This window comes from Oryzias latipes, chromosome 14 (assembly GCF_053564925.1).
Source record: "Oryzias latipes strain Hd-rR chromosome 14, Olatipes_Hd-rR_3.1".
In the NCBI taxonomy this organism is placed as follows: domain Eukaryota; kingdom Metazoa; phylum Chordata; class Actinopteri; order Beloniformes; family Adrianichthyidae; genus Oryzias; species Oryzias latipes.
In genome coordinates, this window is record NC_136250.1 from 16880001 (window position 1) to 16904873 (window position 24873).

The window sequence follows — 24873 nt, forward strand, 5'->3', positions numbered from 1 at the left end:
AGCCATCAGGTTGTTTTCCGTCTGTTGGTGTGGTTTGTAGCAGAAATAATTGGCAATTTTAGAACATGTTCATATAGTGTGGATCAATTACATAACATCCGGGTAAGTAATTGTTTTTGTCTGATTGTAATCTTCTTTTTCTTAAGTTTTAGATTTTTTTATACAAAGAAGTTCAAGGATTCTCTTAATTTGGATTTCCAGCTCTGTCTAAAACCCAAGAGCAAAAGCAAGAAATGCTCTCTTCTTTCTTTTCCTTCTTTCAAATTCTCCCGTTGCCATCTGTTTCTGTTTTTTATGTAGTTGTCTTCTGTGTGTTCTGTGGACCGGCCTATCTCTCCACCTCAAATAGCCGTGTCCCACACGACGGCTTGTGGCCTCTGGCAGGGTGGTGTGCCAGTCTTTCGAGGCTCAGGTGTCCGTCTCCAACTGGGGAGGATAGGCATGCTGTCCTGCTTATACAGGCTTTTGTCAGGCCGCCTGTGGGCCTTGATCTCCTTGCACAGGCAGCGTTTACGCTCAATGACTTCCAACAGCTTGCCGTCTCTCTGTGTCTGTGTTGTGGATGGGGTGGGGCCCCCACTGACAGGAGGCTGTCCCTGGGCCAGCTGGGCGAGCTGTTGGAACTGCAACTGCAGATGGTGCTGTTGCTGAAGCTGCTGGAGCTGCTGCTTTAATTGCAGCTGCTGCTGCTGGAGCTGGACCTGCTGCTGCTGCTGCCGAGAGATGCTGGATATGCTGGGGCTGCAAGGAGTTTGAGGCGGGGCCAGGCCGTGCAGCTGCAGGTGAGAAACAGTCAGAAAGTTTTATAAAATATAAACACACACTTTGAAACCCCACATGCTCCCTGCAGTGATGCGAATATAATCTTAGTCAAACAAGACTGCAGCTTCTGCAGAAATCCACCAGGGTGCAGTGCTACTCCATGCATTACACCTGGAGGCAGGGTCAATCAGAGCATGCAGACGGTCTCTGCAGCACACTGAACTGCGTCAGCACTTGCTTTGGAGGCAAAACTGGGCAACATATTCTGCTAGAGGACTGCAGCTCTCCCACTTAATATAGAGCAGGATGTTCTAATATCCACATGGTCTTTTCTTTACTTATTGCATAGTAACCAACGTCATCCACCTTTCCTTTTCCTTGGAGGCAGGCAACAACCTTATTCTGCTCAGTGGGCATATACACCAGCTATAAATAGATCTGGCAGAGCACTGTCTCTGGCAGAAGGGGGAAGAAGTAATGAGAACAATGTTAATGTTGCCCTCAGATCTGCTGCAGTTGAAGATAACAGTTTCTTACAGTCCTGAGATGTTGCCAACTCACCTGGTTCAAGGCTTCGCGTGCTGGTAGGCTACTCTGTCTCTGGACATCACCTCCACCCACTTGTCTGACTCCAGCAGCAGAGGAAGAGCGACCCAGCCGCCCCACTTCTGTGAGGAAGCAAGCATACCAACTATTGAGAACAGTGAAACTTAAGTTTACTGATGTACAGTCCACCTGTTTTTCTGTATATTAGCACACATTAAGTGTTTATCTAAAAATTAGCAAATAATAATTTTTCTTTGTCCATCAATCTATTATTTTTGTAAAGTCGTTTTTTTTAATGGCTGAAAATAGGGCAGAAAAGGGTAAAATGTAAAGCTGATACATTTGAACCTTTTCTGCCCTATCACATTTCAGATTTGGGGGTAAATATTAAAGAATAGTCTGTAAACAGAATGATGGCTACCAGAACTTATTGAAAAGGTTGTTTTTCATCAGACAAAAAGGTCATCTTTACTAAATTTTTTGCCTACCTCCATTTCGACAGGCAGGAAACGTCTGGCAGGGAAGGGGCATCCCTGCTCTGGGGAGAGCTCGGAACGCCTGGCTGCTATCAACACCTGCCAAGGACTCACTGTGACCGAGAGCCCTGCTGTTGGTACCACTGAAGTGAACTGGGATGCCTGAGTGACCTCCTCTAAATCCTATTCCGAGGTCCTCCTTGTCCATTCTTAACAGAGCATCAGCACTGCCATTCCAGGCTCGTCCTTCATCTTCTGCAGTAGGAGCACACCACATATGTTTTAATAATTGAAATACCACGAAACAGCATGATCAGGCTGTCTCCAAGAAGACTTACTTTCAGTTTCTTTGCTGCTGTGGCTGAAGGACAGCTTCCTCTGCATAGGCCAGTAAGACCCGTCATCTGCAGCTAAGCTCACACTGCTGTCCCAGGGCATGAAGCCAGCTTTTGCCTGGATGGACGAAGACCCTCCGTTACTCTTGGATGACCCCTCACCTACACTGTTGAGACTTAAGGGCTGCTGCAGTGAGGGTGTTTGAGAACTCCCTCTCAAGCTCTCATAAGCCGGTGGTCTCCGGAAACCACCGGAGGGGTAGGTCCACAGCAGGGGGCTGTCAGAAGACGGAGGTTTGTATGCTGGTAAACCATGAGGAGTGTGAGAGCGGAGGTGTGGGCGGGAATGAGGACGCTGGGATGAGGATAATGGCGTGGGAGTTGAGCTGGAGCTGTTTTGAGTTGTTTGATTGCTTGTGGTGGTGCTGTTAATTGGTAAAGAGTGCGGCCCACTATCCCTGTCCCTATCCCTGTCTCTGTCCCTTTCTTTGTCTCTGTCTTTATCTCTGTCCCTATCCTTGTCCTTCTCTTTGTCTCGCTCCCGGTCCCGATCTCTGGGCCTGTCCCTCTCTCTTTCCCTGTCCCTATCCTTATCCCTTTCTCCTTTATCAGACTTTAGGAGAAAGCTAACAGACTTGCCTTCCTTGCCTGTATTTGAAGTCTGTGTTTGTACTGTGGCCTGACTGGAAGCCTGGGAGCTGCCCTTGGTTGGTGCAGGAGAGTCTCCTCTTTCTGGTTTGCGGTAGTGATGGTAGTGGGAGGGCCGGTGGTGAGGGTGGTGATGGTGTTGGGAGAACGGGGAGGTGGATTTGGAGGAGGGAGGTAGAGGAGTAGAGTGACTCCTAGCTCTTAAACCAGGAGCAGGCCCAAACTGGGAGTCTCTGCTGTGTTTTTCCTCCTGCGATGAACCTCCTCCTGATGACTCTTTGGAGCTTGACAGGGACGTTTGAACATTTGAAGAGACTGAAGCAGAGCTGTTGGCTTGAGTGGTTGCGTTGGATGTTTGAGTTCCTGATTTAGAGGAAGAGGATGTTTTGTTCTGCACCCCAACTCCGCTAGAGGCAGCTGCAGGCTGAGGAAAGGCAAGAAGTGGGGGCCGGTGCTGCAAAAGATTGGGGAAAGGGGCTGGGATCTTGGTGTTGGACTCTGACTCTGATTTGTTTCCTTGGAGAAGATAGGGAGTAGGAGCTCGAGGTGTGTGGGGACTGGTTGAAAGTTGGGGCACAGGGGTTGAGGATGCAGAGGAAGGCAGAGGAGATGAGTGGGAGATGGACACAGTAGCCTTAGGTTTAGAATAGGAAGGGGAAGAAGAGGCAGGGCGAGGCAGAGAAGAAGAGCTGCAGGATGAGGAAGGGGTGACATGGAAGTGTTTAGAGGTTTTTACTTTCTCATGTTTAGCAGGGTAGTGTCTGTGAGATTCTCTGTTTTCCTGCTGCGGGTATTTCATCTCTTCATAGATGGCTTCGCTCTGGTCTGAATCTGAGTCCGGTGTTGTAGCCACAGGGGTGACAGGGTGAGGTGTGGCTGTTTGGCTGTCCCTGGTGAACACCTGGCCAACCATTTCTATGTAGACCGGCTCATCGTCCCCATCTCGAGTATGAATCTGAGAGTCTGTCGCCTGGAATGGCAAGGACATGGCAGAAGTAGGCACACGTGGAGGAAGAGGGTCAAATGTGAGCTGGGTGCTTGGACTTCGCTTGGGTTTTAGAGGGGGGACCTTTTTAGATCCCAAATCCCCCGAGTCAGACTTCTTCATGGCTGTGAAAGGCAAATTTCAACGTAAGAAAGGATTTATTTTGCTCAAAAACATTAAACTTAAATGAAATTTCTTACAATTTTTTTTCTCCGAGTGTTTGCCCTGTGAGTGACTTGGTGGAGGAGGTGGGGGTGTCTCCGGAGGTCCTCTGCTGTCTGCAGACGAGCAGCTGAGGCGGGTACTTGGATGACGTTTGGGTTTGGCTGGTGGGCAGCGGCCGCCATGTTGGGACTGAGTCTCAGAGTAATCTTCATTCTCGAGACTTGAGTCACCGGCTCCAACAGCGTGGCAGGACTGTGAGCGAGGCGCCATGGCAGAGGCACAAGTGTGAGGGGACAGGTCCTGCGAGGCGGGCATGGTCATAAAACCCATTCGGAAGTGTCGTCGAAAAGACGCCAAGTCTCTGACTTTGCCAACAGTAGCTGAGGGGTCGTTTTGAGTGGAGCTGCAATGTGGAAACAAATTCCAGAATGTATATAAGGAGAAAAAAATACTGAATCATAAAAAACATCTAAGCATATATGAAGAAATAACAAGCTTTGTGTCTTTTGTCTATGTCTTAATCCTTCCTTTATTCTTCAAAAACTCTCTTTACATTAAGGAAGTGCCTGCAAGGCATTCACTGCAAAAGGAAAGCCCTCGCATCCACAAAGCTTTTTATCTTCGCACACATCAAACACATTCAATTACTAAATCGATCCTTTTGTCAAAAGCAAAGTAAAAGCGTATATGCTACTGCTAGAATTCCCAACCCCTTTATTTTTTTTACGTCAACATCTTTAATACACATCTGTAGTCTGTACTCAAGGCGGCCAGAAGATTTTCATCTGTTACCATGGTAACAGTTGTGAGTTTCTTCTGGATTGATAGTTTGTGTTTGAAATAATCAATGATGCTGGCTTCTGCAACAATGAATAAATCTGACAGAGAATATATCTGTTTTTACATCAGACTGATATCAAAGATCACGCACTGCTTTCCTCCAAGATTTTTGAAAACCAGTTGGCCTTTTAATTTCAGGCAACACCACTTGATGTAGGAACTGAGATGTCTTTAGACATCTGTATCTTGACATTTTCACTTCCTCGTGTTCAGGGGGGAAGTCTGTGCTGCTGATATTTCATCTCTGTGCAGACAGTCTCTCTCACCGGCAGAATTTGGCGTTGCAGCCACAAAGGTGACAATATACAAAATGACCAAAGTATTTGCAAGTTAAATGTGGAAAATCATCATAAATCCACAAATCAATCCCAGATGTATAGATTGCCCTTAATTTTTAGTATACGGAAATTAGCTAAAATTGAGGTCTGAGTGTTAGATTCGAAAGTTTTATAAGTAGAAGAGAATTTTAGTGCTGTGGCATTTGCTGAGATTACTCTATAGGGCTTTAAAATGGCTTCTGACAAGCGTCTGTTTGCTTCTCAGCTTAACCGACAGGTGCTGCGGGTGAGTGATATTCTCTGTAGGAGTTGTGTGGAGCTTCCCACCGCAGCAGGACAAAAAAAAAAGTTGCTTGACAATTAGTCGCATAGTGGGTGAAGGACAGCAACCTTTACCTTTATGGATTTTGGTTCTCAAATAAACTAAGGGTGATTCAAGGGTGATTTCCAAACGTTAAAGCCTGTAAGAAGCAGATCATGACTGTTTAATTACATAGCTATAACTTAAAACGGCTCTAAGTGATTTCCTTATTGATGTGATGTGACAGGTTCAGTTGTTTGTGAAACAGAGAGAAGTGGAGTTTCCGATTTGTATTCAGCCTTGAGAGCCGCAGCAGAAGGGCCACTGAGGCTGCTCGTCTCAGAGAACACAGAGACTTTTATTTTTCCTTCTGTGTGAGATAGTGTGCGCCTGTACGTGTGCGGGATCGCGACAGAGTGAATTTGCATCTGATGCTAATGCCCTTGAATATCTATGGAAATATAAAGACTCCTTCTGATCAACACAGATATTAAAAGGCCAGATTTAGAGCAGAAAAGAGGCTGAGCTGCTCTCCAGCAGAAGAGCTCTTGCTTTCTATTGTTTCTACCAAGGGCAGAATATCTTAACAGCTTCAAAATCAGGCCACAGACACACCTTTTCATTCGCCCTCGCCTGCCTGCATCTTTGCTCGAGTCCATAAACTGAAGGAGCTCAAGCTGTGCTAAATGAGAAGATCAATAGCACAGTCATATCTCCTCCTTAAATGTGAACCACTGCTGTTAAGATGAGATTTATGTGCAGAATAAAATCTGGGGAAACTGTGAGCGTGGCTCCGTCTGAAAATGACCAAACCTCCCTCCTAGCACTTCTGTCAAATGAAAATGCCTATAAGAAGATAACATTCAACCTCGCTAATTCAGGTCAGCATATTAGCAGAGCTCCTGTTAATTACTGGAATGAGCTGGCAGCTGCCTAAAATCCTATCATAAATTATTAACAGAGCTTAATCGGCAGTGATTGATAATAAAAGGCTGAAATGAAATATTTGTTGGCAAAAATATAAAATATTTTACATTTTAAAACATTTAGGAGACAAAAATAACTTTCAAACAGCAAGAACACACTCCATCTGTTTTGGCTTGAATTTTTTATGACTTCCAGCGCATGAAGAGTACATATTTATCCTAACAAGCTCCAGAAAGATAAGAGGACAAACGCACATCATTGTGTGCTGCTTTAGCCTCTGGTAAATTAATATTTGGACAGACTTCCTCTTGCTTAGGGGGCGGCACATTCCCAAAAGCTTCTCAGACTGAAGTAAAAAGATTTTTGCTAAAGAAATCCGGTGTACATGACTCTGCCAGAAGTAGAAATCATCCTTTATTCTCACAAAACTTCTGCTTCAAAGCTTAGGAGTGTTAAGGAAGTTGAACTGTAGAAATTTGACCTATGGTTGTCCATTCAGGCTTCATGGCACAGTTGCTCTTATTTTTTTTATATTTAGAAATGTGACACTTTAACTGATGGCTCTGATATACAATATGTAGTCTTAATTGGATCTGATTTAAGAATGTCTGAACCATCTTCTTAATCCTTCGGGGCCACCTGGTTGCTGGAGCCCATCCCAGCTACTGTTTGGTGAAGGTGGGGTTCACTCTGGAAAGGTCACCAGTCTGTTACACACACTCCCAATTACTATCAGGGACAATTTAGGATCACTAATCAACATTTGAAATATGTTTTTGGACTGTGGGAGGAAGCCTGGAGAAAACCCACAGTCCAAAAACCCACATATGCACAAAGAGGACATGGAAACTCCACACAGAGAAGTCCCAGCTGAGATTTGAACCAAGGCTTTCTCGCTGTGAGGTGAGACAGCCTTGTTCAAAGAGTACCAGCGTGCAGCACTCTTTGAACCATCCAGTTTGTTGAAATCCGTATCCTTGGTTTGCGTTCCTATAAAGTGAGTTATTTCTGTCTCTCTTAACTCTGCAACTCTTTGCAGTGAGCAGTTCTACAGAGGAATACCTCAGCCGAACACTATTGAACTGGAAGCAGCTCTCCAGGAAATGACATTCCCTGCTTCAGAAGTCAAATGACAGCAGCATCACATAAAAAATACCAAAAGACAAATGTGGTTGACTGAGCCAGAAAAAAAACAAGAAAAATTGTCAGACTTTAAAGGGATTTGTTGAAAAGACAGCTGTTTCTGGGTTAAATTTGTCAGGCAGACACATCAGTGTCTTTGATACATCTATACAATATCTCAAAATATTCATAATCCATTTCTGCTTTGATAACACTCACTGGTATTTGATGTTAAAACTGCTTGTGTTATCGCATTATGATCCCCTGATTTCAACTATGCAACAAGGTCAGACTTCATCAAGTAGCTTCTGCTACACTCCGGGCATGGGTAATGGGTTACAACAGAGCGTGTTCAGACATTTCCTTTTCTATTCAAACTGTCAGTTTATCTTTCGTACGTTTTATTTACCAGTTTTTCCTTTTTTGCCCATACCAGTTTCCGGTGTAACTTGTCAACAAACAACTTTTTTTGTGTGTCACATTTTTGCAGTTATTTTCATGATGTTTAGATTTAAATTCCCACTCTGATCATCTTTTGATCTTCTGTAAAAGCATTCCTAGTGGTCTGTGAATTGTGATTATGCTGTTTTCAGCCCAAATCAAAAACTGTTGGTTTCTGAGATATACCGGTAAATTCCACAGAGTGGCAGGAGGTCATTAGAAATTCTTCAGTGAGTTGTGGGTGGGACTGTTGTCAGAAAGTAAGACTGTCCCCACTTCCCTTCACCCATCAGTTTATAGCCTTTCATGCTAGCTTACAGCCCCATACACTTCCAACCTAACATTATTAGAGCAAAAAAAAAAGGTAAGTAATACTGGAGCTATCCAGCTGTTCAGTTTTGAGCCAGATGCAGCTCAGATGAGGAAAACAAATACATTCGTGAATTTGTAAGTGTGTCTGTAAGTGGATGCATCAGAATGGAGCGGAGCAGAGACTTGTGGCTTGCCCAGCATATTTTTTACATCACAACTACAAGGTTTTTCAAAAAGTATTTTTAAGTTTTGTCTTGATTCACGATAATTTGAATAAAGAAATATTCAGAAATGCAATTTTCTTTTTACATGTCCTCCATCATCAGTAGATTACCACTGGAACATGATAAAAACACACAAAAAAAAAAACATGATTTCATTAGAGTGGATCTTATTTGTTTCTGCTGTGTTATGAAAATTCACAGCTAAGGCATTCTGTGGATATGTTTTTTAATTCCCTTGCATTTGCCGAAGTGTCATTTGTCTAATTTTCTACATGTACCTACCAAGTCTTTTTATTTCACTTTTTTGGAGAGGAGAAGATTAGTTGAATTGAATGTGTACAGGTCTCTACTCCTTGGCAATATTTTAGTTGCTATAACAGTTAAATCAGTCTCGAAGTGACTGTCTGTGAATCCGCCGTTGAGTCCTCTGGAAATTGTCTTGTTTTCTTTCGTTGCACCTTTTTTTGCCTGACAAAATCTTATTAGGAATATTCAGAAAGGTTGGTTTCCTTGGAAGATTCATCTAGAGGTCTACTTTTATTTTGTCCATTTTTTGCCCCTTTAAGCTGTGTTCTTGCCTCTCCGTCTGTTCGCTTGCTCAAGTCTTTTCCACAGGTATGACAGGCAGACAGGATTGTGGGAACCTCTCCATGCTTGTTATTGAATAATTAGTTAAGCAAAATTGCAAAAGCGCTCTACCATGCGAACAGTTGGATAGATTTATAGATGACACACTCAGGCTATATGACCTCTCCCTTCTGACAGTTGTAGATGATGCACACTTCATTTTTTGAGGATTTTCTGCATGCAGATATACAAATATGAGCCTTTTATTGAATTCTGAGCAAATTTCTACAGTCTCTGAAAATGTGATGGACCATGTTTTTAAATCTTCTCAGAGCTTCATGTTGGTGTTTAATGAAATCTGTGCTGACAGCAACATTTTTTTTCGTAGTCGTCACTGCCGGGAATTTTCTGTCTGACTGTATCAACTCTGAAGCTCGCCTGCTTGCAATCCTGGAGATTTGCAACCAACCCAGTATGATTGTTTTTTTCTGAGGCCATTAGGAATGTCAAACTGTCTACCATTCCAGTTTGCCCCTTAGACTATTGACTCCTCCCTTACTCACACAAACTTCTTCCTTCAGTCCACTGGAAAGCCTGTTTAGTTTCTAAACTCTTAATCCATCTCCCCTTTTATCAAAGACCCTGGCTGCTTTTGATTATCTGCCCAAATGTCTTGCTTCCTCTCTGCTGCTCTCACTCCACTCGACTGCTTTCATCATTCAGACCCACACACCGAATTTGACTTGACGCTGCCATCAAATCTACAGCCAAAGTGAGGATTCCTGTTTGCTCGTCAGAAATAACCTGCATGGAAATCCAAAATAAAAGCTCCTTTAAAATAGTTGTTTTGGTGTAGCACCTTTAATCTACCATCACAAAATACTGCCACACGCATTTAACCAGCTCATTTTGATGGTAGTATAACTGTTGGCACGTAATTACATTGTGATTGGCGCCAAAACCACAAGGTAAATTATTATTTTAATGCTTAATAATATCTAGAGAAGCAACACCTGTTCTTACCATCATGGAGGCTGCCTCTTGTTCTAGATTTGACATATCCCAGCTGACAGGGATGTAAGAGTGGAGAAATTAGAGTCCTGAACACTCACTGCACTATGATTAATGACAACTCTGGAACTCTGGAACTCTCCAACTGAAGCAGAGCCAGCAAAGGTCAATTTGATGTTTATATGCTACGCTAAAAGAAAAAGTACTCCTCTAAAAAACAGTTAAATACAAAAATACACATAACAGCCTTTTTGTACTCTATTCATTTTATGTCAAATCGTCAGAAGTAGCTACTTTACTTTTAGGTTAAAATTCAGGAAGAAATATTAAATAAATTATTTTTAAGTGGTTTTGCTGATTTTGTCTCACATTCTTTTGTTTTATCTCATCTCTAAGCTTTAATACCTTCATTGTGAACTACGTCTCTGCTAACTTATGTTTGACTTCTAGATGAACTTTAATATACTGAAGTTAAGAGTGAAATTAAACTCATTCAAGTAAGTTAAGAGGTTTAGAGACACTCATATGAACCCTGCTGTAATCTCAGGTTTATGCGAGCCTCTCTCAGCCAGTCCACTTACCTCTTTTTACTTCCCTCGTGGTCTCTCTGCCTCCAGTCCAAACGGCTCTTGCGATACAGCAGGTTCATGTCGCTGCAGGACCGCTCCTCCTCGCAGCCTATCACAGCGAAGTGTAGCCGCCTGCTTCGCCTCTCTATGTCACGCAGGAAATGCTCGACTGCCACATCCTGGACTGAGCCAGAGCTCATGGTATAGGAGACTCAGGAGAAGCAGATGTGTGCTGCAGGCTGGCCTTGTCTAAACAAGAAGAAACAAGCACGAGGTTTAAGTGCATTAATCATTGAGAGAACTTGTTTAGCAGCTTCCCAGCCCGCCTGCAAATGACAGAACAGACATTGGTTCTTTAGATGATGTTAGAACACCCTGAGAACTAAATGATCTTCATCTGTTGGCCAAACTTAAAGGATGTTGTGCTGCATAACACTATTGTGTGAAATCCAGCCAATTACTCCAACTGGCTGCCATCACAGGAGAGGCACAGTCACAAATGATGGAGTTTGCAGTTTTGTTTACTCTGACCACATGTGTATTTATACCTTCATTATCCAGTTATGAATATTTGAGTAAGCATGGTAACTCAGCTGCAGCGCATCTTTGGCTGCAGGCCCCGGAATGGCCTATCTAAGCCTGTCTGCAGAGCAGACAGTAATGTGGTTTGTCATATGTGGCGCATGCAAAGCTTACTGTCGCTCGCACTCGCCCCATGAGAAGTCAGGCTTGTTGTGGGGCAGATATCTGAAAGTCCAACCGGGCATGTTGGAAAATGTGCAACACAATTGGCTAAGAAAAGAGCAGCAGTCAGCTGATGCATGATGCTAGTGTTTTTCCATCATGACGAGAACGAGCGTGAACATGTTCAGGGGGACACTGAAGTGTCCTCATGGATCACTGGTGCTTCCGGTACCTCTGTTCTGAATTACCTGGAGGGTCAGTTTGCATAGAGCAGTGTTAGTTAACAGTTTAAGAAGTTTTCTGGACTGCTGAGCAGAATACAAAAATACTTATTTAGTATATATTGTGCGTTTGAATTTTAAAAAATATGGCAAATTATGCTTTAAAGCAGAAATTTTACTTTTGAAAGTAACGCAAAAGACCTTTGAGACCAACATTTACACCGTTATTAATGTTCTAACACATCTCACTGAAGAGACAGAAGCCAAACAGTGGGAGCAGCAGGCGCTGTCACCTGGGCTCGGCAGTATACTGATCAGTGTAGCTGTGTGTGATTCTTTTGTCATGGCTCTGTGTGTCATCCAGTATGTCAGCGTGGCTACTGCTATTCCTGTACCCCCACAGACTGGACCACAACCTCGACTGAGGCAGCAGCCATGCTTGCTGATTCGATGTTAATTAGGTTACGGAGATGCGACTGTAGGTTGTGCTTTTGTAAAGGCAAGCTTTGATTTGGGTTTCTAGGATCTGGCAGCTGAGCAGGCAGCCCAGCAATTGTCTCATTATGCTTGGTGTCCATTTGAGTGAACTGAATGAAGCTGCATCTTTCATCAACATGTCTTATGAAAACGCAAACACCATACGTTGTCTGAGCTAATGGGCTGAGTCCTTCAACTTGCCATGGAAGGAGATATTCAGCTTTCAGATGCGATTTGAGGATTTGCCTGGTTTGCATCACAACCTTTACAGCAGACCTTAACTTGACCTTCTCGAAACGCTTCAAAGCACATGCCCAACTGTGTTTTATGCTTCAGAACTCGTTCCACAAACATGCTGTTTTCTAACCAGTTGATTACCTGCCAAAATCACGTCAAGAGTCTGAGCTTTGGGTTAGCTCTAAATGCTTTGGTTCTGGTGGAAAATCAAAACGTTGACCAGCACAAAACACAATGCTGTATCCAAATTTATTCATCAAGTCAGCCGATTTTTTTAGGCAAAAATCATTGTTTCTACCAAAATGCTTTACTTCTTTGCCAGATTTTCATTGATATGTGAATCAATTTCACAATTTTGCATGAATTCAACATAAAGTGGAAACTCCTAGCTTTTTGTGAGTAGTGTATGTCCTACTGAAGGCCTCATAATCATTATTTTCATGATTTCTAGAGCTTTTGTTCATAATTATTACAATTTTGATGTTTTTTTTCTCCTGAGTTGCAGTTTTCACATTGTATTGTGCAGAAATATGACTTGTGTATTGCGATTGCTTGAATGTTCAAAACCGGCTCCTATTGATAGTTATTCTTTTCAGACTTTCAGATTTTTCTAAATGTTGCCACTCCCATTCACCATCTTGGAGATTTTCTTTCAGTCCCGCATCCATTTTTGCTTCTGTTGTTCTTGCTCTGTTGTTCTTCTGCTAGTTGCACGCCCTGCTTCTGCAGCATCTTTTATGGCTTTTTTTCTAGTATACCATTTGTACCCTCTGTCTTGTCTGTTGTACTTTGGTTCCACTCAACAGAATACATGGCATTTGCAAATCATCTCAGAAACATGTGAGGGCTCCATCTTTGTTTGGACCAGAATGCAGATGGAGTCACGCTTTAAGCAGAAGCGCATAACTAAACTCCCCGCATCTCCTCAACACACACATACAACACAGGGTGATTTAAAGTCAGTTACAAAAGGAAAAAGAGAAGCAATAGCAGAATAAAGTTACTGATCATAATGTCTCAATGTGAGAAGAAACCCTGACTCCTCCCAAAGGTATATGAGAGAAAAAGCAGATGAAATGTTTGTTTTGATGGTGCAACACTTTATCAGCTGTCTAAAATGTTACGATCCATTACTATGGCTGAGTTTAACACCTCTAGAAGTCTGCAGCTCTCTGCCCTCCAGGCACCACCACAGCAAGCGGTCCAGCAGTGTTACTGCACCATGCTGTGAGTGGTAAAGTAACACAGCCGAGTGTAGAGACACATCACGGCACCGACTTGACCTTTGACACCAAGAACAAAAATAACATATTGAAAACTAAAATGCAAAAATATTGCACGATTAATATTTTTTGCACCCCATGACTTCAGTTTAACTCTTACTGGTAACAGTTTTACAATACAACTCTGTGTTTCATTTTATTATTTTAACATTATGACATCAGTAATATTTTTATTATTTCAATTGCAGGGAACTTGGTGCAAAAAGTTATTTTTTTGCAGTCAGTTCCTACATGGACAAGCTCTCTGGAAGGATGTAATGAAAATGAAATATATATTTTTTTAATATATTAGTTATTTTTATTCATGTTGCAAAGCATCTTGACCTGTCAGTCAAAGCATGGATGTGCAAGGTTTGAGCAAAGCTTTGGAGAGAAGAACGAGCAGCTTGAAACATGCTCACATGGCCAAAGAGGAGGCAGCAGGAATGAGACGGGAGGGGCACCAAGAAAGATGGGGAGAGTCGACACACAGAGTCAGTGAGAGATCAATCCAGGAAGAAAACAAATGGGATCAGGCTCGAAATGCAGACTGACATGAGGCAAAAGGAGAGTGAGATGATGGGAGAAAAGGAAATAAGCAAATGGAGGAAAGTACTAGAAAGAGGGGACCGAGAAACATTGAAAGGCTGCCAGACTACAAGAATGGGGGAGGGAGGTGAAATCACACACTAGTCGCTGTGTGTGGTCTCCTAGCAACACTGTCAGCGCTTTGCGTTAGCCACTGAATATGCACAAAGCGGAGCGTCGGTCTCATCATACGTGGTGATCTCTGGGTTAAAACAAACTGTGGCTTCATCTGCACTTGATCCTCTGGTATCAGCGCATCCCATGTATGCTATGTGCTGATAGCATATGTAACCAATAGCAACCGCTTTACTGCAGACTCTAATGATGTACCAAGATGCACAGTCTCCAGACATCGCACAGGCTGCAACGTAACCATGTGGGGCAATCTGACTAATGCACTCAAATGAAGAGCAAGCCACATTTTATAAATGGTTTTAAATCTTGTCAAATAACATTTTATGAGTCATGAAAGCTGGATATCACTTTAGCTGCAAGTAGAGGAAACAAAAAGACCAATTACTTAGCAGCTGTAAAATGTTTGAACATTTTACTTTTGGAGAGGGAAATCAAGTTTGGGCTCCAGTTAAAAACTGAAAAGTGATTAAAAAAGAATAAAACCAATGAAAGATAAATCAAATGTGTTTGACCTTATAAAACTCTCATTAATTACAGATGTTCTTCCCAAAAGCTAGTGTTGTGACTGATCTTCATTAGACAATTTTATTATTTTAGTGGACATGGACTCATTAGAAGCAAACTTAATCTGGCTGCTGTCTTTAGAAACTCATCGCTGGTGAAGAGTTTAAAGCAATAAACACGAGAGGCCAAAAATCATGAAGGTATCAGCATTTTCTCTGCCAGCTGCTTTTTTTTTTACATTTTATTGAGCTTTTAACTATTTTAAGGTTGTAGGGAATGAGTGGTGACAGATTTCATAACAACTTTTAAATACAATCCATAGATTATTATCCATTAATCATTTGTTTGTCACATCCTAATGAAGGAAAATTACTCCTGAAGGTCACTGTCTACCTGGTCGCTGTGCTGAGAGCTGGAACTAAAGGGAATCAATAATGGGGTGATGTCTGTTTGTTAAATATGGAGCGGGAACCGGACAACAGAAGCTACAGCACGTCTGATGATCACACCTTAATTCATAATATAACAGTTAATTATGTGAAGGTTTTAGACATGCTGGCAGCAAGATGGAGTCCGGTGATCCGTTTTTTTTTTGTTTGTTCAAGATCTGTGGAAAAGCTACATGTATTTTATACGTGTCTTTGGTTGATAAAAATACTTGTTAGGTGCAGAGACTTGATCAGGAGGCCTTCACAGTACAGAGAAAACCTCTACAAGAATTTTTTACTTCACATTTTTTACTTATTGCTCCGTATTTTTTCTTGTGTTTTTCCTTCCTTCATGATTTTAAAGTTTATCAAGGATTCTGAATATTCTAGCCGAGGGGACAGTTGTACAATAAACCATCATGTGTAGAACTCTTTCCCACAACTATAAAGATTAAAATATTTAATCCTGAAGAAAATGTAATAGCAGCCAGCTGTTTGCATCCAACAACACTAGCACATCTGATAAAACAAACAAAACAAAAAAAAATGTTCAAAGATTAAAATCTATTCATTAAACATACACTTAAACAATAAAACATTTTTTTTTTTAAAAAAAAGGCAAAATGTATTCTTTAAAATACAATAAAACATTCAAAAATTAGAATTAGATGGGTTTTTGTTTTGATGCTTTGTCACACTTTGAGTGTGGCAGATTTTTTTTTCCAATTTAGGTTTGACACAAAAAAAAGATTTGTAAAGCCCTAAAACTATTTACCATAAAAGAAACTCCTCCCGTAATTCTTAATTATTACTTTTACCGTGAATTCATCAAAGAGTTACCACATAAAATTTCCTTTACACAAATGTTTCAGGTCTGAACGCAGACTAAAGCAACACCCTTGCTGATACATCTAAATGTTAGTTAAGATGTATTAAAATTTAAAGACATTTTTTATCACACAAACATATAAATAATTTGTACATCATGGCCAATCCTTCCAACTGGCACCTATGTTAATCTTCATGTCACGAACATGAAAACAGAAGTTGCAGCCCCCTGACAGTCATGAGAACTCTGCACATGCATCATGCAGAACCTGCCTTCTGATTTCTGACTTCAAACCAATTCCTCCTGTTAGGCGGAGCGGGAAATTATCCAAACAACAACACTGGCCTTTTGGGCTCCAACTTGGTGACAAAGCTCCTGTTGAAGTTCAATGGGTTCAAAGACACAGAAACAGCAGTTCCTGAATTTTTATTCTGCATTTTATTGCATCTCATTTTTCTCAACATTTTTTTTCTTTTTTGCAAGATTTAAGCCTATTGTTGCATTTTTTTATTTTTAGGACTTTTTGCAAGATGTAAAAATACACAATATTTACTTTTATCCAAACAAGAAACAAAAGAAAGACCTGAATACACTCACTTAAATATACATGCACAGGATGCTTTGGATTCTCCCTCTCAGCGTTGTACAAATTGAGTGGCCGCTAAATCTTTAATGGACTGCTACCAAAAATAACAGACAAAAAGCTTTTTCTGATCCTGCGTGCCCTGTGCAAACCACAGCACACACGGAGCAACCACAAACGTCCAGAGGTTCCATGTTTCTCTCTGTGATGCAGCCGTTGTGTGAAATGGCTTTCATGCATAAGTCAACACTAATGGTATGTTATGTAAAGATTATCCTGCAATCATATAGGAAAACTAAGCATGACGAAGAAGATGAGCTGGAAAAAAGTATCAGGCAATGCTGGATCTGTAATCCCTCTATTTGAACAAAAAGAGGCAGCAGTGTCAGTGACCTCACAGTCTCCATGTGCAACCTCTGCTTGACCTTGCTTTCATCTTCTATTGGAATCTGCAGTCACCAAGGTGACCTGCTGCACTTAATGAGCAGGAACACTTAGTGCCCTAGAGAGTATCAAAAACACTGATGTCCGTTCATCAAAGCTCAAAGAAAAAAACACGAGGAGCAAAAACAAGAAGGGGAGTGAAAGAAAATGTGTCAGAATGTTCAGCCTACTTCCTTATATACATGGCACACAACGTAAAAGTGCCAGGAGTTCTTTAGAATATGGAAAACAATGACAACTAGGGCGATCACATGATATTGAGCAACATAATGTGCATTTTGTTTGTTCCTTCCATCTGGCTGCTGAAGCCCAGACTGTGATGTACAGAATGCTGCAGGGAAAAAGAAGATTTCAAAACTCCTTAATGCTCACATTTGTGCGTGAGGGCAAGAGCCCCTGCTCTGCACGCTTCACTGAGCCAGCATCTTGCTCCGTACAAAGATCCTACTTCTAACTGCATTTCTCTCTGCCGGCCTTAAAATGAGCTATGTCCAGACCCACACATGTGTTTCTTTAAAAAAAAGAAGCTGTGAATTTACAAAGGCAGATGCATCTGAAGGTCCAATGACACTTCACGGTTACCTATAAGAGCCACAAAGTTTCGTTACTGCCGGCTGTTCCTGCTGCAACACATGAACCTCATAAAAAATGTAGCAACAGTTAAAGAAAAAGTCAAACAGCCCAAAGCAAAACGGTGATCAGCTGAACATCACCATTTGTTCAGCATATGATCTGCCTCACAGCCATTCGCCGTGGTTCCACTCTCATTTTTCCTGAAAACAAACACGCCCCAAAAAACTAAATATACCTTAGAAAGTTTTTTTTTTGTTTTTCCGAAAAAAAGGTGCTGATGGATTAGTTAGTAAAATGATGGGAACACAAAACACCAGAGCAGTTCAGGCATGCCGTGCTGATGTAACCCTGATCTCATCAAGCTGCTTTCCTTTTGACTGACAGCTGTAGCAGCATCCGCAGCAGCAGCAGCAAGAGCGGCAGCTGCAGCGTTGGTGTGATATCCAGTGCCAGGCGTGGCACTGTGGCGTTCCAGCACTTGAATCCGCCTACTCAAAAGGCCCTGACAAGTGTAGTCACAGCGTAGGCTTTCCAGCATGGGCACACACGTGCCCACACTCAGCTCTCCCACTCATTCATCTCATGCACTAATTCTCTGCTACTTGATAGTTTTCAAATACTGTGAAAAGTTAGGTTTACTGGATTCGGTTTTTGGACCATCAGGATGCAGAAGACAATGTGAGGAAATGAAAACTTCCAAGTTGGCAGCTGGTGAAGCGGTGGTGCACTGAGTCTGTACACAGAGTCTAACTGGCATGCAGGTAGCAACCTTGCTTTATAGAGGATCTGGGGATTCATGTGATAGAAATATGCTAAATTTCAGGCAAAGATGTTCTTCAGATTCTTTATGTGAGTAAAAGTTTCAAGTACTTGGTCATAACTTCAAGTCACAAATCTTGAAACCTTAAATTGAAATGCTTATTTCTTTGCTAAAAATTGTCATTAAACTACAATGGCTGATTCTGTCAAATGAAACCTCAAAAACACAGTAAAGAGAGCTTTTACCTGACGCATCACAGTGACATTGTAAGGAAAATAATAAAAAATAAACTAGTAAACTTTCTCCAAGTCCTAAAACACAATTCTGTGTCCTTGAGGACAAGTCTTAGGTGAAGACTCAAGTCCCTGCTTGTGAGATGTGAGTTCACCTCTAGTCTCAGGTTGTGTCTGAATTCCTTCACTACTCACTACAAAGTGCACTATATAGTGCGTTCGCCGTTTTGTAGAGCTGTCCGAATCTACGACTCCAAAATACAGTGTCCTAGAAATTTCTCTGAAATCTCTGCAAAAAATTAGTGAGCATCAATGGTCACTAGATGCTCACTACTAATTGCATTAGAACAAATTTTAAAGTGAAAAACTGTATTCTAGTCATTTCTTATAAACTATCCAAGTTTTTATCATAAAAACACACAGGATTTATAAATAGTCTTTGTAAAATGTTCATGTTTATTAGGTTTTTACTTTGAGAAATCAGTGATGTCATATTTGCATTAAAAAGAAAAGAAAAAAGTAGTGTGAATGGTGTCCGAATTGCTTTCACAATCCAGGAGACTAGATAGCTGCATACTATATGATGTCTTAGTAGTTAGGGAGTAGGGAGAAATTTTGGTCAAGTCCAAATCCTAATCTCTGGTTTCAGGTTGGTGTCTCACCTGAGCCCTTTTTTAAATTATTCTTGCCTGAGAGGCAAACAGCATATAATGGATGAAAGCAGATTAAATACATCAATAATTTAATTCATACATGATTTAGTTTTCTACAACTGCAGCTGGATTGGACAGAATGTATCACTATTTAACACCACTTTGATTATTTACAGGATAATGAGGATTATCACCTTAGAGGAGGAGGAAAATAAGTGCATGTGTCATATAGATGTTTAGGAAAACAGTGGAAATGCTGAAATTTGTTCCAGAACCAAGCCCTAAAAGAAAAAAAGACAGCAACGAATCTCTGATTTGGAGTTTCGCACTATGAAAACAAGCCGAGCATCTGGGATTTCTTCAAGTGCAAATCCAGATTGCTTTGACATTTTCAAAGCGTGCTTAAGGTATACTACAGCACAGATTTGCATTTCTGAAGTGACTGCATGCGGTCGCCTGTTTCACACGTTACAGCCTTTTTTCAGCCTTCGCCGGTTTACTGTGACCTTTGACAAAACTGCAGTCAAAGGATTATCTCAGCCAGACCTGTCTAAGACCATTGTGTTCCACGTCAGTTTCAGCACCACAGTCAGTCAGAGAAAACTTAAGACATAAATGTTTGAAAAAGCTATATTTCATTGTGTGCAAGTTGCAGCAGTCTCTACACTGGTGTTTCCTCGTGTTTCAAGGTGTATTTCATAAATGAAAGGCAAAATGTATTCTTTAAAATACAAGAAAACCTTAAAAATTAGTGAATGATTGAAAGATTTATGAAAGACCCAGACTCATCATTTTTTTAATCTAATAATCAAAGTGTTCCCATTAGTCTTTTAACTGTGCTTATGCAGTTTTTGGCCAAAATCAAAAACCTTGTGTTGTTTTCTAGGACATGGTTTCTGCAGAGCGGCAGATGTTCATTAGAAATTGACCTCCGGGTTGTGGGCGGGACTGTTAGCACCGAATAAGCGTGTTTACACACTTTCCTGCTATCTTACAGCTCCACACACTCCCAACCTGACATCAGCGGTGTAACAAAAATGGTGAGCAATTATTGGAACTATCCAGCCGTACTGTTTTGAGCCAAATGTCAGCTCAGACAAGGAAAAGGGGTACATGAATCTATTTGTCTGCAAGTGGATGTATCAGAACAGGGAAGTGTAGTAGCTTCTACGTCACACCTATAATCTTTTTACAACATCATACATTTTGTCTGCTCCTGATTCACAACAATTTAGAAGAAATACCCAGAAATGCAATTTCAATACTAATTTTCTTTATATATGTCCTCCGTCATCAGAAAAATGCCACAAGAGCATGTTAAAAACACCAAAAATACAATTTTCTTTGGAGGATGAAAATAAAATACAGCTTTTTATTTCAACTTTAAGTTTTGACACTTTCTATTAGAAAGCACATAAAACTTGTGTTTTAATAAAATACCTGCACCTAATCTCTGGAAACGAAAAAATCCTCCTCAGAATCAGGTAGACGGGGAATATCGAGACCTCAGTGTCAGTGAGGACAGACTAGCTGTTAACACCTCGCTTTATTTATTTTGCATGGTACCATGCAAATGACTTTGAAAGGTTTAATGAGAAAAGAACTGAGGGAAAGCGAACAAAAATGAGTTGCCTTGAGGAAATCATTAGCACACATTATTACTCTTGACTACACACTGCAGTGAAAAGCCAGACGCTTGCAATCCAGAAATAAAGCATTTAAAGGGAGCTTTTAATCTACTTAATTTGACCATATGCATCTTAGCCATCCTCGACTCTGATAAAAAAACAGACATGCAAGGGCTTTAATGCAACCAACGCTACACAAGGGGGGGACAAAGCAATATGGCTGCAGAGGAAGCTCCCACATGAAGAACTGGGCTGTCAGGAGTCATTTTAAGAGCAAAAGAAAAACCTCCTCTTCTTCTCTCAGCAGAGGCTGCCTCTGCGTTTGAAATTGAACATGATTTCTGTTCTATGGATGGGACATGGATTGCATAAAAAGTAAAAGCTCTGGGAAATAAACAGACTGTTAGAATAAGAGACAGGCCGTCCTGTCTGCCTTCATTATGTTGGAGTTCAGACTGTGGGACACAGCTGAAGAAGTCTAATGAAAATCAATTTAGTTTGTTTTTTCTGCTCCGCTACTGAACAGTCAATGAACTAAAGAGTCAGTAAAGACAAAGGAGAAAGACGTCTAGCAAAGTCCAAAGCATAGAATGTGAATGCGTGTCCTTTTAACAGAAGCCACCATAGAAACCCCTGCCTTTAGACACGTTTACACAGAACAACATGGCCCTCTATGGTTAATAAAAGTGTTTTTTGATCAGTTTTATGCTGTATTGGTTAAAACTATGGATACCATATAGACAGACATCATTAAGATGTATTTATCTTCACCCAGAGTGGAAATAGGGCATGAATAACTTGCCGTAAGTAATCAAATCAATGATCAAAGCTGCAGGAGAGGCTTCCCGTCAAAAATCTACAACTTTTTAATTTGTGAAAAAACTATCAAATAAGTTTTTACTTTTAAAAAGGGCAATAATTTAATTTGTTACAGTTTACGTAATTTATTTTGAAACCTTATGTACAGAATGCAGCAAAAACCATTGAAAGAAGTACAAAACTATTTCACTGCAAAAAAGATTTTGCTTTGAAAAACACTAATCTTAAAATGTGTTCACTCTGCTGCAAGTTTTGCATGTTAAGTCCTAATTTGTTAGTCAATTTGGAAAAAAAGTGCCTGCTAAATGGGTAAATGTAAATAAATAAATTGATATACCTAAGTAAAGGCACACCTTTATTTGTCTTACAAATGTAAGCAACAGAGTGAGATTTCTGTTGCTAAACTTTCCCAAAAGGTTAAACTTATATTCTGCTTTTTAAGGATAAAATTACAAAAAATAAGATTAAAAATAAACAGTCCTATAAACCTTCTGCATTTTCTAAAATGTCAAAAGTTTTATATAACTGATGAATTGTCATCATTACGTGCTCTTCGCCTGAGAAGTGATGCAAATGTTTTTTAAATCATATTTCGGATAAAAATCATTAAAGAAACTTGTTTTTTTTTTACATTGTGAAAGCTCAAAATATTTGTGTGAACTTAAGTTTTAAGAAAAACTGTGAAGTTGGAAAGTGCGATTTTCAAATTACTGCAAATTGAATGCGAAATATTTCCTCAAATGGCAAACAATCTGTGGCAATTCCTAATAGACAATCAGTGGTCAGGAATACAGCTTAGATTACAAATCAATATATTTAATATTTACTTTTTGACTATCACTCTCCTGCAGAGGTGAAAGAATCAAGATGGTGATTTAAAATCATGAGTTTTCCACTTTAAATTAATAGCAATTAGCTCCAAGGTGCCTGATTATACTACAACTGTATTGATTTTGGAATACCCTTCATTGCTGGCCAGTACTCAGAGTTTGCCATGCTGCTGCTGCTGCTGCTGCTCATAGTTGAGGGAAACAATCCGTTTGGATTTTTTAGGAAATCCAAAGGGGGGAAGAAAAAAATCCAACAAAGCTCATCCATAAAGGGGGGGATTCATTGAGTGGAGAAAAAGGCTTAAAATGTCACTCGCTGTTCTCCCTTCCTGTCAGGCCCTTTCCCCTCATGGCAGTAAACGAGTTGTCCCTGGATTGAGAGAGTGCAGAGTTTCATATGTTTCATACTTCCACACTGCATTTCTCACCCTGTCAGTCAAAACCAAAGGACAGATCTACTTCAGTGCAGCTAGAATCCTCACTAAAACCACAGCTGAAGTAAAACTTTTTTTTTAATTGTATTCCCGATAAAGCACTGACCAGGACACCTCAATGGCACGCTGCTTCTCCTCTGATTTAATCACATTTCTGGATGGAATTCAGGATCACCAGGTGAGGAGAACAGACAATGACAGGTGGTGTGAGCCCCAGCATTTTTATTTTTTTTAACACGGCGCCGCAGACACACACTGCACAGTGTGTAGTGCTCACCGCCTGCACTCATTGACCCCAAAGTCACAGCTGCTCTCACCCATTCCTGCTATAGCGGCTACACCAAACTGCACAAAGACACAGATCCTGCTCGTGTGCATCTGTTGGGTTAAGAAAGATTTATAGGAAGATTTTTTCTTTTTTACCATATGCTGCTGCAAGGTCAAGGGAGACTTGCTGATGATATATTTAAGTCTCAAATTCAAAGGAAACCCAAATACCACTTATTTAGCCACAATCTGGCATTAAGTCTTTAAATAAATCAAAATAGATTAATTAATACTCTTTTCTTTTTCAATTTCAGTAGTTTTTCTTCAAATATTTCTCTAAATATAAAGTAACAACTACAGGATTCTCTGTTCTTACTGACTTTATCTTGGTGTTGTGGGCTCTCTGTATGTCATCTTTATTTTAAGAGGCTGTCACGCTGGTGGTGTTTGTGGTGGGAGGGGCAGACCTCCACGTCCAATTCACAACTCATCGACGGTTTTGAGCCCTCCTCCCCAGGATCTGAGGTGATGCTGCGGTACAACATCACCAGAGGATTTACAGTTCAAACACCGAGAAGAAGAAAGGAAAAAAAAGGAGGATGCGGCTTCCTCTATGCAAACACCTGCCTCTCTGGCATCCCAGCATGCGCCAACACATCCTCACCTGTCTGCGCACAGACACACGCTTGCATGCACGTCACTACATTTTCACAATGGCAGGAATACCGCCCGTTTTCCATCGCTCACCCACGTTTGCGCATATTTTTTCTTGTTACTCTAAATTCTTAAACGAGGTCAGCTGGTGCGTAATTGTATAAGCCTTACCTGCCTTAAGCCTGCCCCGGTGAACAGAACGTCCTAACAGCTGAAGAACTGCGCGCACGTTATTTCCAGAGCCCCCTGAACGCTGTGGGCGCGTGTTGGACTAAAAACACGGCGGGTGCTTCAGCATCTCCGGTCAGCTGATGATGCTGAGGCTGTTTTTTGGGGGGAGTAGCATCAATAAGGGATTGTCACGACTAAAGTTGAATTTTGAGCTGCAGGTTATTGCTGCGCGGGCATCTTAGCACATCTTTAGACCTCTTTTGTGTTTGTGGCAATAAATACGGGCCTTATTTTCTCAGACAATGTGGCAGTGTGAGTCCCTCAAGGTTGAACCGTGTCGCTCCGCACAGCGGATCTCGCTGTCAACCCCGAATTCCGGTCAATTTACGCGTAAAATGCCACCAGGCCCGGCGTCTCTCCGCAGTACAGCATCAGATTCTATGCTAATGAGACAGACGGCGCATTTGCGCCCTGACAGCTGGCTGTGGGAGCTACACCAGGCAGACAACTCATGCGGGGATCTGAAGTCAAACACTGGCCTAACAGGGATAAATGTGTGCCACATACCTCCGTGACTGTAGGCTGGATTTGGCGCAGAGGGTTTAGAAACCGGACAGATCACAGATCTTCTCCGAGAGTCCAGGCGCGTAAAATATCAGACAACAACAAAACCACGCCGGTTGTTGATGACACAGCTGTCTCACAGGAGAGGAGGGGAGGGGAGGAGGGGAAAAAAATCCGTTCCAATATATGTCAGTTGACGTGCAGCTGAAAAACCAGGTATTTAGACGCAAATCAGTGATCTGACGCTTTTTCCTGACGCCAAAGCTCCTCCATTTTTTGAAGAAATTCACGCTAAACGGCGCCCGCCGCTCAGCCGAGGCTCGGCGCAAGCTGGCCAGTGGGGATCAAAACCATGATGCCATTCTGAACAGCCCTCAGGACGTTAG

At 41.4% G+C, this 24873-nt stretch overlaps 1 protein-coding gene across 2 annotated transcripts in view; it reads right to left on the reverse strand.

Annotated features, from left to right (window-relative positions):
• nyap1 (neuronal tyrosine phosphorylated phosphoinositide-3-kinase adaptor 1) overlaps positions 1 to 24760 on the reverse strand; it is a 26460-nt gene extending 1700 nt beyond the window's left edge. The window contains exons 1-7 of one of the 2 annotated variants that reach the window (XM_023962180.2): positions 24491 to 24760; positions 10522 to 10758; positions 3953 to 4320; positions 2123 to 3877; positions 1797 to 2039; positions 1324 to 1430; positions 1 to 776 (exon numbers count right to left, since the gene is read on the reverse strand). The exon at positions 1 to 776 is cut by the window's left edge and continues 1700 nt beyond it. In XM_023962180.2, the coding sequence (XP_023817948.1) occupies positions 342 to 776; positions 1324 to 1430; positions 1797 to 2039; positions 2123 to 3877; positions 3953 to 4320; positions 10522 to 10709 (3096 nt within the window). In that variant the 5' untranslated portion in view covers positions 10710 to 10758; positions 24491 to 24760 and the 3' untranslated portion in view covers positions 1 to 341. Of the gene's footprint in view, positions 777 to 1323; positions 1431 to 1796; positions 2040 to 2122; positions 3878 to 3952; positions 4321 to 10521; positions 10759 to 23923; positions 24060 to 24490 lie in introns of those variants that run through there. The other variant, XM_078931006.1, reaches the window with a different exon arrangement.
• Between the last annotated feature and the right edge of the window lie 113 nt (positions 24761 to 24873).